The sequence below is a fragment of the Falco punctatus genome (genome assembly GCF_963210335.1).
Source record: "Falco punctatus genome assembly, chromosome: 2".
Lineage (NCBI taxonomy): Eukaryota > Metazoa > Chordata > Aves > Falconiformes > Falconidae > Falco > Falco punctatus.
In genome coordinates, this window is record NC_137581.1 from 24,302,348 (window position 1) to 24,327,282 (window position 24,935).

Here is a 24,935-nt window from a genome sequence, read left to right on the forward strand (position 1 = left end):
ACAAAACTCAATCATGATGTGGCCTTCCAGCACCACCACAAAATAAAAACTGACATATAAAAATATCTATGTCATATAGTTCATAAAGTCAAATAATTTTCTTTGATTAACCTTTGCTAAGGAATTAATTCATACCATCAAGTTTACTAGCTGTTGCACAAATACACATTAACACCATGCCTGATACTATCTTTTCAGACATTAAAAAAAAAAACAACCAACCAAAACCACAAAACACCAAAGGATAATTCAATAACAGGAAAATTTTGCAAATGCTTTAAGTTTACACAGAATTGGTACCACCAAATTTAGCAAACTATCTAGACCCATGCGATTCTGTAAAAAAAAAAGGGAAGTATGCCATATGTTGGCTATTGAAGAAAGAGGAGATGGGACAGGTATTTTTAAACTCCTCAGAATAAGCGTTAGTCGTTCTTCGCATTTACACAGCACTCATTAGAGAGAGATGCCAGCAACAGGAGCCTCAGCTCATGCATAGTGTCAATGGCTACAACAGTACTAGCATCCTTACACAATCCCTTGAATGTGATAATAGAAAGCAAAAAAAAATCCAAGACTAAATAAGAAAAGGACCACAACATAACAGCGATAAAGTTTAGCTCAACTGTCTTAAGTACTGGAGGGAAATGTTTCTGATGGATGGGTAGTAATATGTTTAACTAGACAAGTAAGAATGGATAATTTGTCACTTTTTAAATTTTTCATGAAATATGTCATTGCTCCTTCTTCTTTCTCAGTATGAATTGCCATTTTACCAACAAAGAATCAGTTTACTTAAAGAGATTCCTTCCTTTTGAAAGTACCAGAAACTGGAATACAAGAAAAACATCCTGAAGCATGTCATAGACAATAACAAGAACTGGTTAATTTCTCAGACAGCAAGTGCGTTACTTAATATTCTTTGTTCTACTAACATCTGAACCTAGTTTGGTAGGCAAGGTATTTAGAAACTTTCTCCGAGAGTCACAAGGGTTTGACTTTAATATGTTTGATTACCACTTACTTTCAAGAAAACAAAACAGCCAGCCTTCAAAGTTACTTTGAAAACAGAATGAAACCATTAGATCCTTTTTTAAAGAGCCATGTGTTACATCAAATATTGCATACTTGTGTAGATATAAAAGGGAAATCAATTCCAAATTATAAATACACGCAGAAGAGAAACAGCACATTTTACATCATCCCAATTTTCCCAAGTCCTGTAAAGCACTGTCTTCAAGCTTGCTCTTGCTGAACATCACCATTCTCAAAACTAATGAATCACCTTACTGATAAAATGTCTTTGAATTCTGTCATAAGTCAATCACTTAAAACTATAATCACAACAAAGAAAAACACCCGCAACCTTAGAAATCTCAGACTTTCATGCAGAAGAACAGAAAGCCAGTATAAAGGCCAAACAAAAAGGAGAGTCAAATATAACATGCCTTTAAAGAACAATATCAATTAAAGAAAAACCAGTATGAGACCAGAAACCATATCACTGGGCATAAAATACTGTCTGTGATTTGTTCACTTAATTTCAAAACACTTGGCTTGCTGTAAACCTTTTTATTTTGTATGTCTTTCAACCAATGCATCTCCAAACTTTCACATCAGTTTTTAAAGTCCTTACCATCCTAATCAAGCTAGCCAAGATCTTTGCCCTTAGAGACGTGAATTTTGTTTGACTGTTCTTATATTACATCATGCTGGGTCCCATTCAATTTCTTCTATCAACATTAAAATGTATTTTCTATTTACGCTGACTTGCACTAAGCATAGCAATGCAACACCGTGATGCCACAGGAATATAACCAAACTATTGGAAGAATCCTAAGGACACAAGTGCACAAAACAGTGACCATGATCATACCAAACATCACCCATCTTTACATGGGTTTCTGAAGCAACATTTCACATTGATACTTTCCGACTAGAAATATTCCTGAAAATAATTCATTTCTGAAAACACAAAAGCTATTAAGTTTTGGCTATCGTTCCCTACTGGAATGGAGTCAGAAGCCTATGGGCTGTAGGACAGGGAGATAAAATAACGGAAAGAACAGAATGAAAATGAAGAAAAATTATTTTGAGGGCCAGCTACAATTCTCAAATGGAAATTTTTGCAATGATTTTTGAGAACACTGCATCAGGCCTAAAGTGTTCCATTTTTCTCTTTGCTACAATGTAGCAATCTCTTTGCTCCTGTTAAGTATGGCAAGATAAGAGCCACTTCTAAGAACTAATAAAAAAAAAATTCAAAAAAGTGTCTAACTCAGAGCAGTGAATAGATTTCTCCTGTTCTGGCAATGATACAGACCCCATAACAGAGAAACAATGTAGCACTTATTTTCAAAAAAATAGGGGGCGGGAAATGTCATAAAAATATAAGAGGCGTTACTCCAGAAAAAAGGGTTTAAACCAGTAGTGGTTGACAAAAAAGAACCTGGCCTCATGTTTTAGCTACCGATTTTATAACTTGTCTCAAAAACAGATATCTCCGTCTTTGCAAAAATGCAAAAACCAAAGGATACTACATGTATACATCAAAATCAGTAATGTTAGTAGTTTGTGGACTTAGAAATAGTTATGGAGAGCAAAAAAGTTTACCATCACCGTAATCTTGCCTTCATACACACAAAAATTATCAAAATTGAGATTATCGTTAATAAGCTTTCTTGTGGTATATTTAACAGAACATTGTTTAATGCTCAAATGCGTTATTAGAGAAAAAAAAAGTATAGATATAATTAATTAGTTACTTTTCACATTTCCAAAATGGCACTTTGTAAATTTAAATTTTAAAGTTCTTTTGTTAATTTTTGGAAAAAGCAGAAGGAAAGCCAAGCAAACATAAAACCTGAGAAACAAAACCTTCAGAGCAAGAGTTTTCATTTGGTACCTCCCACTCCGTATTCAGTTTCTCAGGGACCATCATGCAGCGACAATCTGGTTAGAAGTAAGCAGCCAACGGGTGTGTAATTTGCATGGGAAAATATTTTTAGAAGACACGCATGAATAGCATATGTTGTCAGCCTGAGTACAATCTTCTAAATATATTCTCTGAACATTTTTTCTCCAACACTCGTAATCATTTTCCAGATAACGATTCCTGGTACAGATACGTTACCGTCTGAAAACAACATGTGTATGATGCCTTAAACAACACTCATTTTAGAGTTCACCTTGGGGGCTGGGGGGAGCCTCTATATGATTATGTTTTCTCCTCCATATCTGAACATACTAACAGAAAAAGAAGAGTGGTTTTTTCCTATTATACTACATGCGCGATGTACATGCCAATAGAACTCAGTCATGGAAAGTGCCCGTTTCAGATACACCTTTTAAAAATATAATAAATTACAATGAATTCATACTTAAATTGTTTTAAAGTCTTTACTGCCAATGTAATCTCAAAGTTGGCAAATTATGCTTGAAAATAGAGGGCAACAAAAGGATACCCTGATTCAGAAAGTTAAATCAGATACATATGTTCATTTGCCTGAACCAAAGCAGCTTCAAAAATTGTATCAGAAAACCCTCTACTCCTCCTATGTTAGGAAAAAACAGTTTAAAAAGGTAAAGATGGAAGTCAGTAAAACCAGAAAAAAGCCGTGTGCTCATACATTGTTAGTTAAATCTAAATATAGTCACACTGACACAACATGCTGGAGAAAACAACGTTTGAGCAAGTAACAGTCTAACTACATCCCAAAGTCATTACCAGTCCACATCTGGAACACCCAAACCAATTCCTGGTGACTCTGGAGTTTGCATCATGTAGTAATTATTACTTTAGGACTGTTTTGTTCAGGCCAAACAAAGTTCTATTTTACTGCAAGATGAAAAATTTCAGGTTTTTTCCTTTGCCAACATGCAAACTCTCTTTCTAAAGCACATGGAAAAACTCAGACCTGGATTCTTTCTCTGGCCCAAGCTCTCCTTTCTTTAACTTGAATGTCAGTGTGGGAAAATGGAGAGATACCAGTAAATCATACTGTGCTACTTCACAGTATATAGAAAATACCTGATATTATAGAATGGTTTGGGTTGGAAGGGACCTTTAAAGGTCATCTAGTCCAAGCCTTTTGCAATGAGCAGGGAGATCTTCAATGAGATCAGGTTGCTCAGAGCCCCATCCAATCTGACCTTGTGCGTTTCCAGGGATGGGGCACCTACCACCTCTCTGGGCAACCTGTTTCAGTGTTTCACCGGCCTCAATGTAAAAATATTTCTGCCTTACATCTAGCCTGTATCTACCTGCTTTTAGTTTAAAACCATTACTCCTTCTCCTATTGCTACAGGCCCTGTTAAAAAGCCTGTTCCCAAATATAAGTTAACTTACCAAAAAAGCTGGAGTGGGGGAAGACAAAAAAGAAAATGGAGGCATTAGGTCGCTTTAAAAATCTTAACAGCTTCAAGTCATGAAATCCAATGGATCAGAGAACTGGAATCTATACTGGACCTTCTTCAAAGCCAGTCCATGCTAACAAGCAGGAAAAATGTCTACTTAATCATTGTGGAGCACAAACACACACAAGCAAACGCCTAATAATCATCTGTTAGGCAGTATATGCTTGAAACAAAAGCTTATGCTTGGTGGAAGCCAAAAACAAAACAATGAACCCTAGCCATCCCTTGAAAAAGTAAAAAATTAAACTACAATGAAAACAAGCTAAAAATTTATTATTGAAATTAATAAACAGAGCATATATTAATTTTTGTATATCCAAACACTGTATTTTAACCATGAGTAAGTATTACTCTGGCTAAAATCACAATACTAAGTCCTAAAACACCACGAGAAAAAAATCTTTGCATACATACAACTACCTAATGAAACTACTTAACAGCATTCAGCGGACTGCGTTATTGAATGTTTTAACAATCAGAGCAACCGAAAAAGAGATGAAATACACACACTGCATTTGATGTGTATGTAGAAACACCAGTCTCAATGGCTTTAGAGCAAATCAGTTCCTTCTCCTACTCAACTTACCAAAAAGCACTTTACACTTTTGATCAAAGTACACAGAAAAAAATACATTCTCCACAATGAAAGCATGAATGAAACCAAACTCAAGATCAATCTTAAAGAAAAAAAAAAAAGCACTCTTCACAAATTACAATCTTTCTTCAGTTAGAACTGCTCCAGTTGAGCAAAATACCCTCAAACATCAATTCAAAAACTTCAGAACACTGCTGTACAAATTAAAGGAATAACTACAGCAAAAAGATAAGATGATGGATGCTACAATGGAATAACTACAGCAAGAAGACAGAATGATGGATGCTACAATGGGATAACTACAGCAAAAGGATGATGGACGCTACAATGGAGCCATCGTACTAACAGATTATTTCACGGTGTAAACCATGTAATGCTAAACGCTTTTTAAAAATGCAACCGAGAGTCAGGCGTCAGCAAAGCAGAGGCAGGCGCTAAGAGAAGGCATTTTTGGTGCAATCTCCTGACTCATGCGAACCCCGGGCCCCGGGGACCGGACTGGTTTGGCCCGCACCGCAGCCCGCACCGACCTACACGCCGGGGCTGCGGGGCTCCTGCGGGAGCTGGCGGGAGAGGGGCCCGCACGGTTCCAAGGCCGCACCGCGGGGCCGCTGGTGCAGAAACGCTCGTTGAGACCCAGAGCCCCGCATCACCTCAGCCTCCTGAGGCTGAAACCTCCCAAAAGGGCGGCCGGGCAGCCTCAGAGAACAGGTTCTCTAAAGGGAGCTGCGCTCGGCCGCAGCGAGCGGCGGGACCGGCAGAACCAGCCTCTCGGCGCTAGGAGGGAGGTGAGACCCGAGGTACCGAACCTCGGGCGAGGTTAAACCGCACCCGGGGGCTGATTTTAAGCAGGTGTTCAGTGAACTGCAAGTTAGTCATCGACTGCCTGGCCCGAGCAAGACGCGCAAAGGCATTACCAGGAGGGACGCGGCTGCGAGGCGGCGGCGCGGGGCCCCCTGTTAGCGGCCGGGCCCGACGGGGCAGGGGGGCCGCAGGCCCAGGGCGGGCAGGGCTGCCGCCGCCCGCCGCCGAGCTGCACCGGGCCCGGCCACCGCGCTTCGCCCCGCCGGCGGGCGGGGGCACCAGGCTCGGGCCCCCCCTTTGCTGGGGAGCCGGGGCGGGCGGCGGCGGGGTCTCGCGCAGGCGGGCGGGCCGCGGCGCGGATCGTCCCCTCCCACCGCCCCGCACGGGGGAGGGAGGCGGGAGGGCAGGGTACCTCAGGCGCCGCTGCCGCTCGCGCCCGCCGCCCGGCTCCGCCTCCGCCGCCTGCCGGCAGCCTGGCGGGGCGGGGCGGGCTGGCGGGGCGCCGGGGACGCGCCGGAAGCTGCGCAGCAGCCGGGCGGGCGGCGGCGTGGGCTGCGCTTTACGGTGCCGGCCGCCCCGGGGAGACGGCGGCACGTAACGGCCGGTGCCCAGCGGTGCGGGCCGCGCCGGGAGGCCGCCGAGGGAGCCCGGGCCTGGGGCTGCGTGTGCCTCGCGCGGCGCCGGGGACCGGGAGCGGCGGCGCGGCGGCAGCAGCTAGCAGGTGAGAGCGGGGCCCGGCAGGCCGGGCGGCGGGAGGGGCGGCCGCGGCGCTCGGCGGGGTGCTTGGAGCCCTCCGGCGGGGGGCGGGGTGCCCGTTCCGCGGCGGAGCGGGGCCCCTGCGGGTTCCGAATGCCGACTGAGTATTTCATGTCAGTAGCTGCGCGGCTGAGGCGTGCGGTCCCTCCGCTCGGGTGGCGCTGGCCGGGAGCGCCGTGCGATGGAAGGCGCGCTCGCTGAGGCACCGGTGCACGCATATGTGCAGGCGTGCACCGAGCACAGGCTTCTATAGTCTCAACATAGGTAGCTGTGGATGGCTCTGGCTGCGGGCTGAGGGCTCAGGCGGCCGTTTCCCCGCGGGTGTACGCGGCAGCCCAGCGCCCTCGGGGGCGGGGGGCACCAGGCGGGGACCCCTGGGTGGGAGCTGGCTCCCCTGCGCCAGGTCCCTTCCTGTAATCCTCCATCTCATAGCTGCGGCTGTAATACGCTACACTAGTTCAGGCTTTGTTTGCCCCACACTGCTTGCTGTTTTTTTTTTCGGAAGGACGGAATGATTTGTCAACAAAACCGGTAGTCCCTGTCCCCTGTCATACACGTATTAAATATGAAAAGGTTTAAGAGAAGACTGACTGTAGAAGAAACTTTTAGAACAGCAGAGTAACAAACGTTGTGAGCATCAGTTTTATCCTTGTTCGCCTTAGGTTGGGTTAGGCATCTTGCAGGGAAGAAATTTGTGTTTGCCTCCACATAAAGAGATTTGCAGTTATGCACAGCAGTTACAGGCTGCCCAGTAGAGAGAGTTACCTTGTAACAGCAGTGATGTCTTGTTATAGTTGCACTTAATGGAACACATTTTATAGCCAAAATTGTAATTTTTTTTTTCTGTGACTTGAATTTTTATGGTTATGACCTCAGATACAGAAAAACGTTCATAGTCTAATTTCTTCTTGTATAAAGAATGGAGAGGTGACTAATAATGCAATGGATATTTTCCTTTTGTTTGTTTCTTTTCATCTTTTGTTTGTTTCTTTTCATCTTTTCAATATCCCCTTGATGAAGGAAAGAAGACTTGTAAGATGATTTACAAGAAGGTCGGTTTTAAGTGTTCTTTTTAGTCTTTGAACAAAGGAGAGATGTTCTTTTCACTGTAATGTAGTCAGTGTTTTGTCACCTGCTTGCTACAGTTTGTAACTGATTTTTATTTATAAGGTACTGTTTCACAAGGTACAGCTTACTATTATGAAAAGGTCCAGGTCCCTTTTACCACAGCATCATGCAATGGTTTAGGCTGGAAGGGACTTTTAAATCTAATGAAGTCTAACCGCCCTGCTGTGGGCTGGGACAACTTCCACTACATCAGGTTGCTCAAAGTCGTGTCCAGTGTGGCCTTGAACATTCCCAGTGATGGGGCATCCACAACTTCCATGGCCAACTTGCCCCAGTGTCTACAGAATTTCTTCCTTACCTCCAGTATAAATCTACCCTCTTAATATTTAAAACAGTTGCACCTTGTCCTGTCACTACAGGCCCTGGTAAAAGGTCTCTCCATCTTTCTTATAAGCTCCCTTTATGTATTGAAAGGCCACAGTAAGGTCTGCCTGGAGCTTTCTCTCCTCCAGGCTGAACAACCCCTACTTTCTCAGCTTTTCTCCATACGAGAATTGCTCCATCCCTCCAAACATTTTTGTGGCCCTCCTCTGGACCTGCTCCAACAGGTCCATGTCTTTCCTGTGCTGAGGACTCCAGCGCTGGACCCAGTACTCCAGGTGGGCTCTCACCTGAGCAGAGTAGAGGGGTAGAATCACCTCCCCTGATCTGGTAGCCACACTTCTTTTGATGCAGCCCAGGGTCGGACGGGCTGTCTGGCCTGCAAGCATACATTATTGGCTCATTTCCAGTTTTTCATCCACCAACACCCCCAAGTCCTTTTCTGCAGGGCTGCTCTCAATCCCTTCATCTCCCAGCCTGTATTGATACTGAGGGTTGCCCTGACCCCGGTGCAGGACATTGCACTTGGCCTTGTTAAGCCTCATGAGGTTCGCTTTGGCCCACCTCTCTAGCCTGTCAGAGTCCCTCTGGATGGCATCTCTTCCCTATAGCATGTCAACTGCATCACTCAGCTTGGTGTCATCCACAAACTTGTGAGGTTGCACTCAGTCCTGCTCTCTATGTCATTGATCAAGATATTAAATAGTATTGGTCTAATACAGACCCCTGAGGGACGCCACTCATTACTGGTTTCTACTTGGGACATTGAACTCTTTGGATGTGGCCACCTGGCCAATTCCTTAGCCATCTAACAGTCCATCCATCAAACCCGTATCTCTGCAGTCCTTCCCCTCTTCTGTCTTCTGCCCTGTCAGCTCTTTAGCTCATTGAACCTTCTCACAGGCCAATTTAACTCACCAGAGTAGTAGAAAAACTTGTGCTTTACTGACATTTCTGCTGGTTTGTGAGCTCGTTTAGCTTGTGGAAAGTCTGATAAGGATGTGAGCTGTCAGAGAAGGTAGGGGGGAGAGAAAGAAGAGGAGAGAGACCTTCCTATTCTGCAGCAGTGAGCCATTAGATCAACTCCTCTACTTAAGGAAGCATAACAATAGCCTTAGTAATTTTATCAGGTCCATAGCATATTTTGCATTACATTTTTCAAGTATCCAGGATAAAAGAAGGAAAGTAGCATAAATGATTTTAAATGTGACTCCGTAAGCTTGAAAGCACATTCCTGTGTGCTTTCCCATCTGTAATACAGATACTACACATTGCTACAATGGGTTGTTTCAGTACTTGATACAGCAGCCTTTTAATTGTCTGTTTTTCTTGGCAGCTGTTGATCTGATGCCCAATTTTTGTACATTGTGCAAAGTTCACTAATAACTTGCTGTAATGTTACAAATACTGCAAAGTACAGGCAGGCCACTTGGTACAACTCTGCCTATCTAGTACTGGCAGATCCGTTTTATTTGCTTGTTGTGTTTATGTCCTTGAAATAAAAGGACAATTAATATTTTTATTGCACTTTTGAATATAATAAACATTTAAAAAGTCTTTACGCCAGTACTATAGTACTATTGCTGGGTGATAATAGTTGAGGGAGGTATCGTACATCTCAGAACAGTATTTAAATGATAAAAAGAAGAGCAGAAGTAACAGAGAACATAACAAAAAAAAATAATTGCTTTCTTTTTGAGAGGTATAACGGGGACCTGCAAAGAAATAAATACATTTTATAAAACCAAGGCATACTTAAAAAGGAATAACCTGCAGGTTGTTAGTGTTACTAACCTTTCAGTGTGTGTTGTATTTGTGCGGTGAGAAATTGCCTGGAGTTACAGTTGTGTGATCTATGTATTTTATTTACTCTGGACAGCTGAGACTGCTTCAGGCCAAGCAATTGAATAAAAGTCCCCTGAACAAGTTAGAGGCATTTTTTTTTACTAGCTATAGAATGGAGGGTAAAGTTTTTCAGTGTTTTAGTGTGGTTGATATCTGCACAAATTGTATAAAAAAACTCAAGGTCCTCGCTTGACTATTATACGGTAAGAGAGTTGAGTCGCAGTGTAATAGTACTACTGCCACTGCATGAAAAATTGGGGAGCTTGGCTTTCCTTTATAGTCCAACAAGCTTGTATACTTTAAGCTAATTCATTAATTTTTACCTTGAGTGAGTCTGGGACCATGGTGTTTCTTGCACACCTTCCAACTCTACTTGGAAAACTAAGAATGCGCTCTAAGGCATGTGGGTTGATGTTTTTATGTTCTTACCTTCCATTACGGCCATTAGTTTTATGAGTCAGGGTATCTTTGTACGCTGCAGCATGGTAATGCTGAATGCATTGAACGTGTCCTTATCATCTCATTTTGACTTTCTCTTTAGTTGCCATTAGAGATTGATTTGAAATGAGTTGTTAAATTTTTTCTAGTGCTCTTTTTTTTATTCGTGTTCTGTTGGATTTTAGCATTCTGTTCAGTTCTGTAGGGTCAATCCTCGCCCAGTATTACAAACAGTTTGGGTTGAACTGGTATTTACGCAGGTCTCCAAGAATATCTTGGGAAATTTCTTTTTTTGAAAGGAAGTATGATCTGAGTTAGTGCTATAGTGTAAGAAAGGGTTGAAAGGATGTCATGGTGTGGGAGAGGATGTTGTTCAGTGAAAGTGATGAAAAGGGAACAGTCATGGCTGAAAGATATTACATTGATGACTTCACAATTCAACTTGCCTTAATTATGTCCTACATCTTAGAGAGATGTATTTATTCTAGTTAGTTCCATTTGAAGTCAGCAGGAGCAGAACTGGATCCCTGTAGTTCTAAATCTCTGTTTTTCTGGTTGATTCAGGGTGTAGTTAGCCTCAGTGCCAGTGAAGGACTGGACTTAGGGATATGCCTTCTGACGTGCATCTGGTTCTTACTGAAGTTGTCCTCCATAAATGTGTCTCTGTGCATGTGTGATATGTGAGAAAGGCAAAATTTCCCCCTGAATTTGAGAAATCATTTGAAATAGAATGTTCAATGTCACTTGTAAAATATGCAATGGAGTTACAGAGCAATGGTAACTGTGGAAGAGGTTTAGTTTGCTAGGAAGTCTGTAACCCTGTTAAAATGACATTAGAGGTTTCAAAAAAGTGGCAGTAGCAGCAGGATGCCCTTCTGTAGTTAAAAATCGCAATGTTTGCAGGATAAACTTTTAATAGTTTATTATGCAATGAATTCACTGTTTTGAAAGATGCAACAGTGGGTTGGGTTTTTTATTATTTTTTTTTTTTTAATGTTCCTCAGCAGCCATCTATAACTGTATGGGATCTTACTGTAGCCATTTTTAAACAAGTTCTTTCTTTGAGGCTTAGGTGCAGTAAGCTGAGATGCTCAGGCAAAACACTGATGTTTCTGCAAAGCATAATGCACTTGGAAAATATGCGAGACCTTGTAGAAAGCAATGCATAGATAAGCTTGCAAATTCAAGGCCTAAAGCTGTTAAATCTATTAGGTGACTTAAAGTTTTGAGTTCATAATCTGCGCTAGAAAGTAAATATTTTCAGTGAAGAAAATACTCTTCTGAATCCATTTTCACAGAATGTGCAGGCTGCATTATTGTTGGTATATTTTTTTTCCCACAAAATTTATCTAATTTTTCTTTAATTGTTTTATTCACTTCTTATTTTTCAGGAGTCTTTGAAAAATCCTTAGTGGTCATGACATTGTTACAAGTGACATAAATTAGCCAGTGGCTCAGAATGATGGATACCCAGAAGACTACAAATGGTTTGCAAGTGATTGGAGAAGGGACTGGTATAGGGAAATCGACACTCCACATGGTGGGGTATTTGGGAAAAGTCAGTTGAAACTTGTTTTACATGTGTGCAAAGTTCATATTTTTCTCTGCTTTGAGAGATTTTTAATTGGTCTTAATTTTACCAAAAAAATTCTCAAAATTATTTTCCACGGAAATCTATAACAATGGCGAAAGATTAAGATTATTCTAAGTAAATCTGTGCCTATGATTTTTTAATGGCACTATTTTTATGACTGTTTGCATTCCTGTGAAAGCTGATTTGTCTTTCAAAGATCTGAGCTTGTGTTCCCTGGCGATAAGTATCCTGTGGTTCAGTTCAAGTAGAACGAAAAGTTGCTTAATTGTGTTGTTAAAGATACCTTATTAAATATTTGAATATTAAAATCAAAAGATAAATTTATTTAGAACACTAGCATACAAAAATATATCCTATAAACATTAAAAAAAACTAGTTTACTTTTAAAAATTCTATTAGGTATTATACTTAGAAGTTGCACGCTGGTTTTCTGTCTTGGTATATATGTATGTCTTACATTGGGATAATACATGAAATACATAAATTTATGCTGCTTTTTTAAAAAAAATTTTTTTTTTTAGAATTGTAATCCTGTGGAAACAACTGCATGTGAGTATTGTCCAGCCTGCAAAGAGAAGGGCCAGATCCAAGTTTTACGGACTTACCGCATTAATTTTCAAGAGTCCATTCTTCTTTGTGAAAATCCTCAGGTATTACACTAACGGTTTTATTTGTTTGTGCAGAGGCCTTTACCTTCAGCAGTTACACCTCTTTTAGGTTTAAGGTTGTTGTTGGTGAGCAAATTGTTGAAACTGGACCCTTTTGAGTCCATATGCTGGATGATGTTTGCCTGTGTACAGACAAAAACGTAACTAACCTGTGTAAATGCACTGTTTAGGCATAGCTAGCTACCCTGAAGAATTAAAAAGAGTAGATAAGAATGAACAGAGTTTCCCTTATGCAACAAGGGAACACAAATGATACTAAATAAATCTGTGTACGCATCAGAATAGTAAGGTGAAAATTTGATAATCCAGGTAACTAAAACATGACTCTTGCAGATGTGAGTCTCCTATTTTCCCTTCTTTATGTCTGGGTAATGCAAATAGGTTTGTTGTTATAATTGCAGTGGGTTTTTTTTTTTTGTTTGTTTGTTTGTTTTTTCCTTTTTTCCCCTTTTAAGTTTTAACTTTAGTTGGATTTCTGTGCTGCTTAATGTTTGAGTTGTGGTTTTGCTGTCTCTCCCTTCTTCACTGCTCCGTGTACATGGGGAGGGTGTAGCAATCTCATATGGACTGGTGCCCTTGTAGAGACTAGGCCTTGTGGGTCTCCGAGTTGCTTTTCCCATCCTTCCCTGCTTTGAAATAATCGTAGTATTGTTCTGGAGATTGGTAATAGTGATTTGACTATATTCTGGTTGCAGACTAGCCACATATATATAAAAGACCCTGCCAACACCTGGTCTGTGTTGGGCTAGCCTGAAAGATACCCTGCCAGTTTTGGCGCCAGTGGTGTCTCAGGCACCTGATGATAATGCCAAATCCGTAGCCTAGAGGAATGGATTTAGCAAAATAAGAGAAGAGGACTCTCCTTAGTAAAATTAGGTGGTTTTCAAGGGTTGGAAGCCTTTACTGGAGAAGTAGTGTTGATGATCACTACTGAGATATTTACTTCACAATTGCTTATAAGACAGGAGTTGGAAAAAACAGTCTTCCTGTCATACATATGTTGAATTTATGTGTTTATTTCATTAAAATATCACTTTCCAGAAGTCTTACATTCCATTTTAAGAGTATGGTATATACATTTTTAGCTCCTGTACACCTGAAATTGCTATGTAGATCTCACTGTAACTTTCTTTCTTTCCTTTAGTGTATCTATCCACTTGGCTATAAACCATTAAACAGCATAATTATTTCTGCTGGTTCAGAAAATCATCAAGTTCCATCTGTCCATAAGAAAAGGAAATTGTGTGATGTCAGTGACTGTTCTCCTTCTGAATCACATCCGAAAAAATCAAGAACTAATACTGTGGTAACAGTTGAGCACACTAACAATACAGACCCTGTTGTCAGATGTTATCAGAATAGTTTATGCATTCCCAAGTCAAGCCTACATGATGTATTACAAAATGACCAGCAAAAACCTAGTAACAATGTGGAGTCCCGCATGCAGAAGGCAGATCTTGAAACAACTGCCAACACCAACAGCTATCAACAAAGCCCGCCTAGGACTTCTAGTCCCAAAACACAACTCTTGCCAAATTCTGAACTTTTCTCAACAATGTCTGAAATTTTGCTCAAAGATGATAAAGATTCTGCTAATAACACAGATTTATGTCTTCAGTGGAGAAACATACATAATCTTTGTTGGTTAGATTGTATTTTGTCGGCACTAGTACACTTAGAAACATTAAAATGTGCTCTAGCAGAGGAATATAATGATGAGAAATGTTTACTCCAGAAACTCTTAACAAAATATAATCAAGCAACTGTGCTTCTGAATACCTGTAAAAGAAGTGAAGTAAAAGGTGAGTAAATTTAGCTGCTGTTTCTTCATGTTCAGAGTGATCTTACTTGCTACAGATATGTGGAATTTAGTACAGTGCACTTAAATATGCCTCCTTCTATTTCAGGATCACAAAAAAATGAGTTACAACCCATTACTGTGACTTTACAAAGTGGAGTGCTTAATCTAGCAGAATCCTAGTAACCTTATACATTGTTTTTCTTGGGGCAAACAGGCACGCTTTGAAGGCATCAAACACTAAGCATCTCTTGATTTGTTTTTTTGGGTCATATCCCACACAGAGAATTTGCAAATTGATGATGTAATTGAGCCTTACCCTGTTTCCTTCCCCTCTATTGGTTAACATATTAAGATGCTGTTCTAATCTTAATCTTCAAAATAATTTCTCTTGTGGTTTATATCCTTTTATAAGCGGGCAGTTGCCTTGTCACACCAAAAATAGTAAAGCTGTGAACATATGTTCTCTTTTGGCTGCAGCTGCACTTGAAGGAATGCTTTCCCTGAGGTCTACAAGCTCTGGTGTGGATGATAGTGCTTTCTAACGTGTTTCAGTCAAAATTAGGCAAACGCGTTAACCTGGTTCTGGAACCTTGTCTGGAAAGGGTTAGTGAGTGCTCACAAGTGCAGCTTAATATGTTCAAGGGCTGTAACTTCCAGGCACTGGGGCAGTGATGAGCAGCTGGGGGCAACCTTCCAGGCAGCACAACTGGAGTCAGAGGAGGATGTGACACTGTAATCTACTAGTATGGCCTTTGATCATTTTCTGTGCTGTGGACTCAGTTTAAGAGTCTTAAACTAAGACGTGTTTTTCTTAGTTCTCTTGACCTGGCCTGTTGGTGTCGTAAGTCTGAACTTCTAAGTCATCATTTGTTAGAGAATTAATACAGATCTCTGGTTAGCCGGTACGTTTCATGATTTTTTTTTTTTTTCAACAGACATTCCAGGGAAAGTTTGTGGTTGAATAGATAGAACAGCATCAGATAACTTGAAGAAATTAATATCTTTTCTGGGAAAAACAATAGGTGTATCAAAAATTGTTTAATCCACCTTGTGGCAGAGAAGACATACTATTTTTTGGAGGGGAACAAAAAAAAAAAAAATTCCCCAAAAGATTCTGAAGTAGTTCATGTAATCTGCTTGCCAGAAAGTCAGGCTGTTTGATTTTAGGTTTCCAGCCTATTACCTGGAAGCATTCTACCATCACAGAGCCTGTCTCAGATGTTTTTCTTTCTCCTCTGTTGTGCTGTATTTGCAAAGGAGCTCTGGTGTGCAAGAACCCTTAAATGGGGATGTTGAGTGTTGGAATATAGTATCGTTTGTGATAACTTAAACTTTTTCATTTCCAGGCATTGCTGCAAACCCAATTAGTTTATTTGGGGAACAGTGGATAGGAGATTGGATGAAGAGTACTGTTGTGGAGAATAGGTGTAATGTTTATTCTGCCCATCTGTGTAGTTCTTCAGTATCTTTTACATACAGCTGTTCTTAAAAACAATCAAAAGCAATTGAGATGCAATAAAATTTTTTACCTTTTTATATATAGATAGATTTTATAAGTATTAGTTTCAAGAGCTATTCTAAATCCTTCCTTTAATTTGTGTACATTATGATCATGATTGTGTAGTGGAAGTTTTATTCTTGCTTGCATTTAAAGAATGCATTTGTGTAGAAACAACTAGTAAATTTAAAATACATAATAAGATACATAAAGCACACAAAGTATTTCTGAAACTATTTTAAAGGCTGACTTAGGAAATCAGTATTTAATCTGGAACAATACATTTAAATGTTTTGTTATGAATTGTATAACATCATTAGAAAGCATGTAAGCAAATTTTTGGACTCTTCATCTTAATGTTTACGTTTTAAAATCCACTCTTAATCTCTGAATCTCCAGGGTTTGTAATGTCTGATTACACTATGCTGAAATGTTGTTACTATCTAGCTGTTGGTACATGCTCTTAGCCATAATTTGTCAGGTTGAGTAATTATCGGTTAGCAGGCTGCAGTAAAATGTCGACAACTTGTGTAAATTCTTCTCTAATTTTCAAACCTGTGAATACCAAGCACTGGCTATTTTACCAACAGTTTTAAGCAAGTATGGATCAGTTTGAAAGGCACCGGTTTTCAGAGAATGAGTGCATGTTAGGGGTACGTACGTGTATGAAAGGGTGGGGATGTTACACATAAATACACGAAGGCATATGTATTTTTTTCTTTAGATGTTCTTCCAAAAGCAGAATCTTACCTCAGTGAAATCAGAAACAGAATGTTTACACAGCTTCAGCCTCAGCTTAAGTGTGAATTGGGTAAGTAATCAGCATAGTATCGCAGTATTTACTTTCAGGAAACTACATGTAAAGCCTTGTATGTCAGTACATAAAAATAAGCGTGTACGGGTGCATACAAGACAGTTTGCTAATACATTTGTTTTTATTGGTGACATACACATACTTTACAGTGTGATCAGCTGATTTGTCCCTTGACTGTTTTTGACTTTTTAGAGAGCATATTCTCATCTTTGTAACTATGCTGTAGTCATGAAATCATCATTGGTAACAACCTAATAACATGGATCAGTCCCTTTGCTGTGAGGATTAGAAGTACAGCCTTGAACAGATAACTGGAATGAAAATCATAGCACTAAGCTTATCTTCCTTTCTGAAGTTCTGCAAGCTGATTTCAAATATTCAGTGGCTGTTTTTTCTGCCTCATCTTTGAAGGTATGAAGGAGAGCCCAGTGTTTGCGCTCCCTCTACTCTTACGACTGGATCAACAAGCTGAGAAACTATTCTTGCATTCTTTCTCATGGAAGTTTGAATGTTTATGTTGTGGCTACAAATACCAGGACCGGTGAGATTTTTATTTAAGTAGCTTCTATATAACTGTTCTTCCTTACACTTTTAAAATTTGCATATAATAGTTGGCTTTCTTCAGATCTCCAGGTTTTGTACAGCTTAAGCTTGCTGGTGAAGTTTTACATGATCCACTTTTTTTAGGCTAGCATTTGCAAATAGTTTACTGCTATGCCATATATTAGGAAACCATGTTATCACTTAATTAAGAAAGAAATAATAGGTAACTGTGTGAGTCCCTGGCCATGGTCACTCTGATATTTTGCTGAGAGTATACAAATTGTTGCAGTTCTAAAGAATATAGTCCTAGTACACTTTTGCTGTTGAAGAATATCTGTAATATTCATTTGGATTACAAAAAAATCAGATTCTCATACATATTTACCTATTTTCAAATAGTATTACAGGGAAGGAATTTCTTTAGAATTGGTTTAGTTCTGTGTAGCTGCAGGTACAAGCTAGTAATTTAGACTCCTTTTAGAGTCATCAGAAAAAGAGAGACACCTTCAGAAGACAGCTAGCATCATTTGAAAAACGCCTGTTTCCTTCCGCTATCTTAGGTTTATACAATAAAATTCTAGATCCCCAAGTGAGATGAGATTAATGCTGTTACGCTGCCAGCCGATGTGTAGTCCTGGTTAATAGGATGTGTTCAAGAGGCTTTGTTACATACTGTTTTTTCTTTAAAAGTTGAATAGCTTACGTTGAATATAAAGGAAGTCCTTTCTGGGGCTAATGAATGAATAAACTATGTTATTTCACTTTAATATCCCGTACATTGTATTTTCATACAATATAACTTCTGTGTAATCTCTGCTCTGAATGTACTGTTTTTTGAAAGCTAGACCTTGTATAACATGGATTCTGAGGTAATTTGTTACTGCTTCCTTCTCTCCTTGAGATTCTGTATTAGCTAGTAAATTACGTGGATCCTGGTACAAGCTCTATCTTATGCTGGAAAGGAAAGAAAGGTAACACGCTAAGGGAGAAAGAGCAAATAATGTGAAACTGAAAGCCACAGAGCTGCTGAAAACAAATGATGACTGATACTGTTTGGCAGAACTGAATTCAGTGCTGACTTGGACGTGATGCAGTCACAGTGGAATTCACACAAATGGCATGAATATGAAGAGAATTTGGCTTTGGCATAATGTTTTAATAACTTTTTTTCTCCTGGCAAAGTGTGTATATTTATTGTTTTCTGATCAGCAACTAAATTTATTTTTTCTCTGTGTGTGTCCAGATGTAGGAAAACACTAACAACGTTCACAAATATAATTGCTGATTGGCATCCACTTAACGCTATTCATGTTGGACCATGTAATAACTGTGGTGATAGATCTCAAAGAAGACAGATGATTTTGGAAAAGTAAGTTTGCATATATGAACTTGAAAATAAAATACATAAAATTCTGAGACTTCAATTATTGAACGTATCACTTTCCAAACCAAACTATTATCTTGGGTTTACAGAGATGCTAAACTTTAGACTCTGATAAATACTCACTTTTAAAGATTCTAGATCGTTCTTAAATGCTGAAATGGCAAATAGTGTTTAATAAACATGAAACATAGAGCAGTGTTTAACATGCTGACCAGCACATGTGTTTGAGCCAGGTCAAAAATACCAAGTAGTAAATATAGACAACTGATATGCAGTGTCAGCCTTTTCACAACCCTTGCCATTGCTGGGTAAAACTGCTGTTTGATCATCTGTTTACTAGTTTGATTCGGGAACAATGTCCTTTCCTACTGTGGTTATGCCACAGCTGTCTCCTGGGTTTTTTCACCACCTCCCAATGACCAAAATCCCTTATGTGATGTTGGGTTTTTTCCCCTAATCTGTAACAAAATAGAATATCCAGTTGGGGCATTCTTATCCTGTGACTACTGTGCAATCTGAAGAGTCCAGTGTGAAAGCAGAATAGCAAAGGGGGAACCACATACTCTTTGAGCTGCCTTACTTTTTCATTAGGATCTTTTGCTACTGTTTCGTTGTAATAAACTGGTTCTTTATTGTTTCTTTATTAGAGTACCCTCAATATTAATGATACATTTTGTAGAAGGCTTGCCACTTAACAACCTGAAGAACTATTCATTTCAGTTTGAAGAAGACACCTACCAAATAACATGTATTGTTCAGTACCAAACAGATAAGAAGCACTTCATAACCTGGTCTTTGAATCCGGATGGTAAGAAACATAAATTCTATTATAACACTTCATGAGTCTATATCAAATACTGTGTTATGGGTTACTGCAATAGTCTCAACAGTCCATCTTATAATATCAAGGATTTCTTCTGTCTCTGTTATAAACTTCATATTAAAATTTTGTGAATAATTGTGGGAACTTTGTTGCTCAGGGTGAAGGCTTCAGTTTGGTGTAACTGATTTGTTCAGCAGTGTTCTGTCCTACACTGTACTCACTGGCAAAAGTTATTTGGGTAGAGTTTTTTCTCTTCATTACTTTGTAAAAGTTAAAAAATACTGTCTGAGCATGGCTGTGGGACAAATGATATTGGTTATTTTGAAGCCAGTTACTAATCCATTCTTGGCTGGTAGTGAGGGAACCTATGGAACTACCAGCATTAACCAAGTTTCTTTTCGTTTATGAACTGTACTGCACCTGAGGAGGCAGGGAGAGGCACAAATCCATGTTAGAAATGTTACTAGTGGTGTGATGGTCATACCATTAGTGGGAACTCCATAATCAGTGAAGGTGAAAAGTTGGTATTTTGATTCTCATGCTTTTGTAGAAAGAATGGAGTGCAGTCTTATCAAGCATTGGGACAACATGAAAATTGTCTAAATCATACTGCCAGAGTTTAAATATGAAGAGGGAGCCGCTGGGAAATGCCTAGTTGGGAATATCCTGTACATCACAGATAATCTATTTTAAAATTCTTAAAGCTGTAAAATATTTGCTCATGATCTATGAACAATTTGCAGATGATGAGGCAGATTATTAAAAGGAACAGTTCCTTTTTAACTGCCTGCCTCCCAGCCAGGCAATGTAAAGGTCCACAAAGAAACTTAATTTGAGAGATGGTTCTTCCCTCAGGGCTGTGGGTTTTTTTCAGACAAGATGTCGGCATCATTAGCTCAGACAAAAAAAAAACCCTTAGCTTTGTTTTTTTGGTTGATGTATTAATATTGCTGGAAATTCTGCTTGTGTTTGATTTTTTTACAGTGGAAATATCCTGGTTTTCTCTGATGTAATAAAGAATGGAGAAAAAAACCCTTTATTTTCTGCTTGTCAGGGGAATGGGTTAATAAAAATATTTGGCAAGTATCTGAGGATAGTGACTTAAATTTTAAGTCTCTGAGTCTCTACACTGGTTGCTATTTGTTTTTCAGGAACTTGGCTTGAATGTGATGATTTAAAGGGGCCATATTGCAAGAGACATAAAAGATTTGAAGTTCCTGCTTCAGAGATTCATATTGTTATCTGGGAAAAGAAAACATTCCATGTGCCAGAAAAACAGAATTCGCAATTCCAGAGTAAAAATATTGAAGATTTTCTTCCTAATAATGTACCGTCAAATTCCACAGCGTCACACTGTGGTTTTGGTAACACTGTAGACAAAATACTTGCAGAACATCACAAAGAAAATTCTGTGAGAACTCCAGATAAGAAACAGCAGCAGGCAGCTGAGGATGAAGGTATTGTTCATCATGGTTTAGAAAATCTGGCCCATGATGATCTTGTAACACTGATGCTTGAAGAAATTCAAGTTGACTCAGAAGGTAAATTGTTGCCGAACGGACAGATGGTGGGAAATAACTCTGTTGTTGAAACAGTCACACTGCAACAGCAGGGATCAGCTTTTTCACCTAATGCTCCATGTACAGGAGAGTTTGCTGGAGCTAGTCTATCTATGAGCAGTAACTGCATGTTATATGAAAATTCCAGCATTTGCTTACCTCTAGAAGAGTTGAACCCAGCAAATTCTACTCCTGTGCCCAAAATACATGACCCTGACCCACCTGACTCATTGCTTGCTCAAAGAACAGGTGACAGAACTGATTTACCTAACAGAGAACATGGATTAAATTCACAACTACAGCTAAACAAGAAGTGTTCAACTGTAGAGAATACTACACAAAAATCACCTGACTTGAAAGATGCAAGCAAAATCATAGTTAATTCTCAGGTCACCAATTCTTCTGCTGCCAATAATTCCTTTCAGCCTTCCCGCAAAGATCAAAAAAGAGGATTTGTAGGAAGCTGGGTAAAGAAATTATTAAACAAGAATAATTCTTTTATGCCTTCAAGTGCCTCAGCTCTCAAGAATGAGAAAAGTTGCAAAACTCCCTCAATGCAAAAAATAAGTGAAGTGTGGTTGCCAGTCAAAGGAGCAAGTAACTTTGGTGGATTTCAAAGCAGAGGTACAAACAAATCAACTGAGATCCCGAAGTCAGTGGTTCCTCAGAACAGTAATACTTATCCGTTATCAAATTTCAAAGGATTTTCTCAAAACACTTGTCTTCCAAGAGCAAGTCATACCACTCTTGAAGGTCCAACTTGGAATAAGTTAGGAAGTACATTGGGTACCTCAGGTAAAGTCACTCAGTTCCATTCACCTAGCTTTAACTCTGGGAAGACAGAAGAGTCAGATAGTGACAAAACAAAAAAACTTCGCCTAAAACTGTTGAAAAAACTTAATGCTAAAAAGAAGAAGTTGGCTTCACTGGACAGGCTAGCAGTAGAACAGACGAAACAGGAAAAACCTGTGAGTGGAGATGTAAGCACCCAACCACAAACTGAATCTCACAGTGACAGTGAATTATTGCAGAGCTTTTTAAGGGAACTGCAATATCAGATTGATGTTGCAGATAATGAATCTGAATTTAACGCAAACTCTGTATCAGGGTGCACTAGCCATAGTAACGGTGATGAAATACTGGCGGAATTACTGTCCCCTACTTCAACTGTTGCTTCCTTAGAAGCTCAAAAAAGTGAAGATGAATGTATGTATATGGAAATGGTGGACAGCAGTGTTGCAATGACAGTGTCTGATGAGACCTGTGTGCCACATGCAGCAATGACAAGCAAGGACCACAATTATTACAGTCCTGTAAAGGACAGTAATTCGGAACTTCATACAATAAGCAAACCCAGTGTGAAAAAACTTGCCTTTGAAAGTCCTACAAGGGAAGATATCCTTGAAGACCTGTTTTCCATTTCAGCACCGAGCTCAATGGCAGGTGACATAGATTTACCTCATTTTGATGAAACTCTGTTTGAAACTTGGTAAATATTCGGTTTCTTGGTTTTAAGTAATTTTCAATGTTATGTATATTTTGAAGCAAAGCACTATTATATTATATTTTCTAACTGATTTAATTGCACACTGGCTGTACTTGAACAATTTATATTTGTGGTATTTTATTTTCCTTAAAATTTTATTGTAGCAGACAAATAAGGTTTTAATGCATTTTATTTTTCTAAGAAGCAGTTATTTTAGCTGTCAGATATAATGATGATTTTAATTCAAAGCTCCTATGAGTCTTAACTTTTGCTGCTTTTAATGTGGAAAACTTACCCATATTCTACCAAGTTTGAGAAGTAATGAACTTCAGTAGTCTTGATGATGTGACGGTGTAAGAAGTATTATTTAGGTAGTAGTGATTTATTTTACAGGATCACCTAGCTCCTGAATTTAGTTTGTCTGATGTTAAAAAAAAAAAAAAGGTACCTTCTGTGATCAGGGATGTATGTTTGCATCCTTTGATACAAAGATCATTTGCAACACTAAACTCAAGCCTGGTATTCTGTTAGAGACTCTGTTCTTTTTGGAATTACTGTTCTACAAGCTCACCCTGATGTATACACAACACCCCTCAGATCCAAGGAAGGATGGATATAAGGTAGAAATTTTCCTATTTGAAGTTATGGCATATACTGAGTTTTGATCCTGAGTAACTGAAAATATAATTTGGTAGAATATTTTTCTGAGCCAGGTTATTTTATAAGTAAAATTAATAAGATTTGGGCCAGAGTTTGCAGCACTAAGAAAAAGTATCAGATGTGACTTTTAGTTATTAATAGCTGCAAATTCACTAATAAAAGAAAGGTTTCTAAGAATTAAAGTTAACTGTAAGTTAGCACCTATTACTGTTGTTACTTGATTTTTCATAACCAGAGCAGTGCACCCCGTCCATATACGAGCGTGCCAAGGAGAGGCAAGGTTAATAGAAGGAAAGTAATGGAAAATGTAGCAAGACAGCAATGAGTAAGCAGAGCAATTCACATCTTGGTGTTTCTGGTTTGTATAGCTTTTGTTTTGCTAGCTGTGAGTCTAGCTAGACATGGAGCTGAGGGTATTATATGCTAAATCAGATTAGCTGTACATTTTTCTTGCACTTGGAAATAACAAGGATTTTATCAGCAAGTCCTTGTTTCAGCCATTTTTAGAGATATTCTGCATTTTATCATTGTTTTAGAACCCAAGTCCAAACCATGAAGTCTTCAGTCTTAGTCTTCCAGGAGGTGCAATTGAACAGAACTGTTACTACAAGGCATTGACTGCAGATTTAAATGGTCTTGGGTTGCTTGAACCAGGTTCAAAAAGTTCGATAAACTGTCAGTAGCACTGAACTCACGTTGCCATGCTGTTTCTGTGGCAATTCTGTACCAGTTTATCGGACTGGCACTTCAGACAATGAATGGTTTAATTCTTGAAATATAAGTCTATGTAAAGAACTTGAGCTCCCTTGTTTTAGATGTTGTAATTGGTAACATTACAGTAGAGAACAAATCAATGGTTTCTGAATGTAAAGTGCCACTATACTGCTGGTGAAATGTTTGCCTGTTTGAACTCCCCTATTAAAAAAAAAAAAAAAAGGTGACTAAAATTACAGTTTGATTTATCAGTGAATAAAACAGGTGCCTCTGCAAGACTTGAGAGGGGTAATAGGATATTTCTGCAGAGTTTTCCAACCAGTGGGTTCTATATATGCGAACCGCTAAAGCGCAGTGTGTCCTCCAACCTTGACTGCTTCTTGCAGAGGTTTCCCCAAGCAGTGGGGAGCTGTCTTCAAGTGTAGATACCATCTGTGACTGACTGGATTGCAGCTGCCTGCAGCTGTGAGGTGGAAACTCCTTCACCAGTGGCTCAGGGCATGACACACACAGGGGTGAGCAAAGCAGCAAGCCTGGGATTGATTGGCGTGATGCAGAATGCGTAGGGCAACATGAAGAAGAGAAGATGAGCGAGTCCTGGTGGTAAGGACTATAATAAGAGAGAGGACTATAATAAGCAGAGAAGGGGATGGGGGCACATCTATATGCCTAGAGAGAAGCAAGAATCTGGTCACCACTGGCAGCGCCTCTGCAAACTGGTGTTAGGAGTCCTCTGTCTGCAGCTGTGTGGGATACAGCATGGGTATGTGTATGTATAGAAGCTGCGTAAGCAAATAAATAGTATTTGAGATTAAAGCAAGTCTGAAACTAAATCTCTTGGTGTTGCAAGTTCTTTGCTGTCTGTTTTTTTCTGGAATAATTAACTAAAGATGATGCTGTGCAGATTTGTCTGTTTCAGTAATTTTTTTACTGCCTCAGATCCTGTGCAAGTGAGAATTCAGCTGAGATTGGATGAAGCCCCCATGACCAAAGAAACAGTTGGGAATTTGGTGGTTACTGGACTTCTTGTTTTGAGAATAGTTTTAAAATGCAACTTTTTAGTTGCCATAAAGAGAATACCAAGTGTT

General features: G+C 39.5%; 1 protein-coding gene and 1 long non-coding RNA gene across 6 annotated transcripts in view; one reads left to right on the forward strand and one right to left on the reverse strand.

The window, feature by feature from the left end:
• LOC308059318 overlaps positions 1-6,184 on the reverse strand; it is a 36,724-nt gene extending 30,540 nt beyond the window's left edge. Inside the window, exon 1 of one of the 3 annotated variants that reach the window (XR_013926194.1) lies at positions 5,929-6,184. This is a non-coding gene — a long non-coding RNA (uncharacterized lncRNA). The remainder of the gene's footprint in view (positions 1-5,928) is intronic. The other 2 variants (XR_013926195.1, XR_013926196.1) reach the window with 2 other exon arrangements.
• A 178-nt stretch (positions 6,185-6,362) lies between these two features.
• Positions 6,363-24,680, forward strand: USPL1 (ubiquitin specific peptidase like 1). 3 transcript variants are annotated; one of them, XM_080376387.1, is made up of 9 exons: positions 6,363-6,536; positions 11,695-11,861; positions 12,419-12,547; positions 13,710-14,367; positions 16,589-16,675; positions 17,090-17,219; positions 18,465-18,590; positions 19,253-19,413; positions 20,580-24,680. In XM_080376387.1, the coding sequence occupies exons 2-9, from the start codon at positions 11,763-11,765 to the stop codon at positions 22,478-22,480; spliced, it is 3,291 nt and encodes a 1,096-aa protein (XP_080232513.1). In that variant the 5' UTR covers positions 6,363-6,536; positions 11,695-11,762; the 3' UTR covers positions 22,481-24,680. The 3 variants fall into 3 exon arrangements, with proteins under 3 accessions (XP_080232513.1, XP_080232512.1, XP_080232514.1); XM_080376386.1 differs by lacking the exon at positions 6,363-6,536 and having other exon boundaries at positions 6,559-11,861; XM_080376388.1 differs by lacking the exon at positions 6,363-6,536 and having other exon boundaries at positions 6,560-11,790.
• The last annotated feature ends 255 nt before the right edge of the window (positions 24,681-24,935 follow it).

Bases quoted from the DNA above. Each gene is read 5' to 3' on its own strand.
- USPL1 (XM_080376387.1), top strand. From the start codon at position 11,763: ATGATGGATACCCAGAAGACTACAAATGGTTTGCAAGTGATTGGAGAA. The intron at 11,862-12,418 runs GTCAGTTGAAAC...TTTTTTTTTTAG, and splicing joins TGGTGGGGTATTTGGGAAAA to AATTGTAATCCTGTGGAAAC. The intron at 16,676-17,089 runs GTAAGTAATCAG...TCATCTTTGAAG, and splicing joins TCAGCTTAAGTGTGAATTGG to GTATGAAGGAGAGCCCAGTG.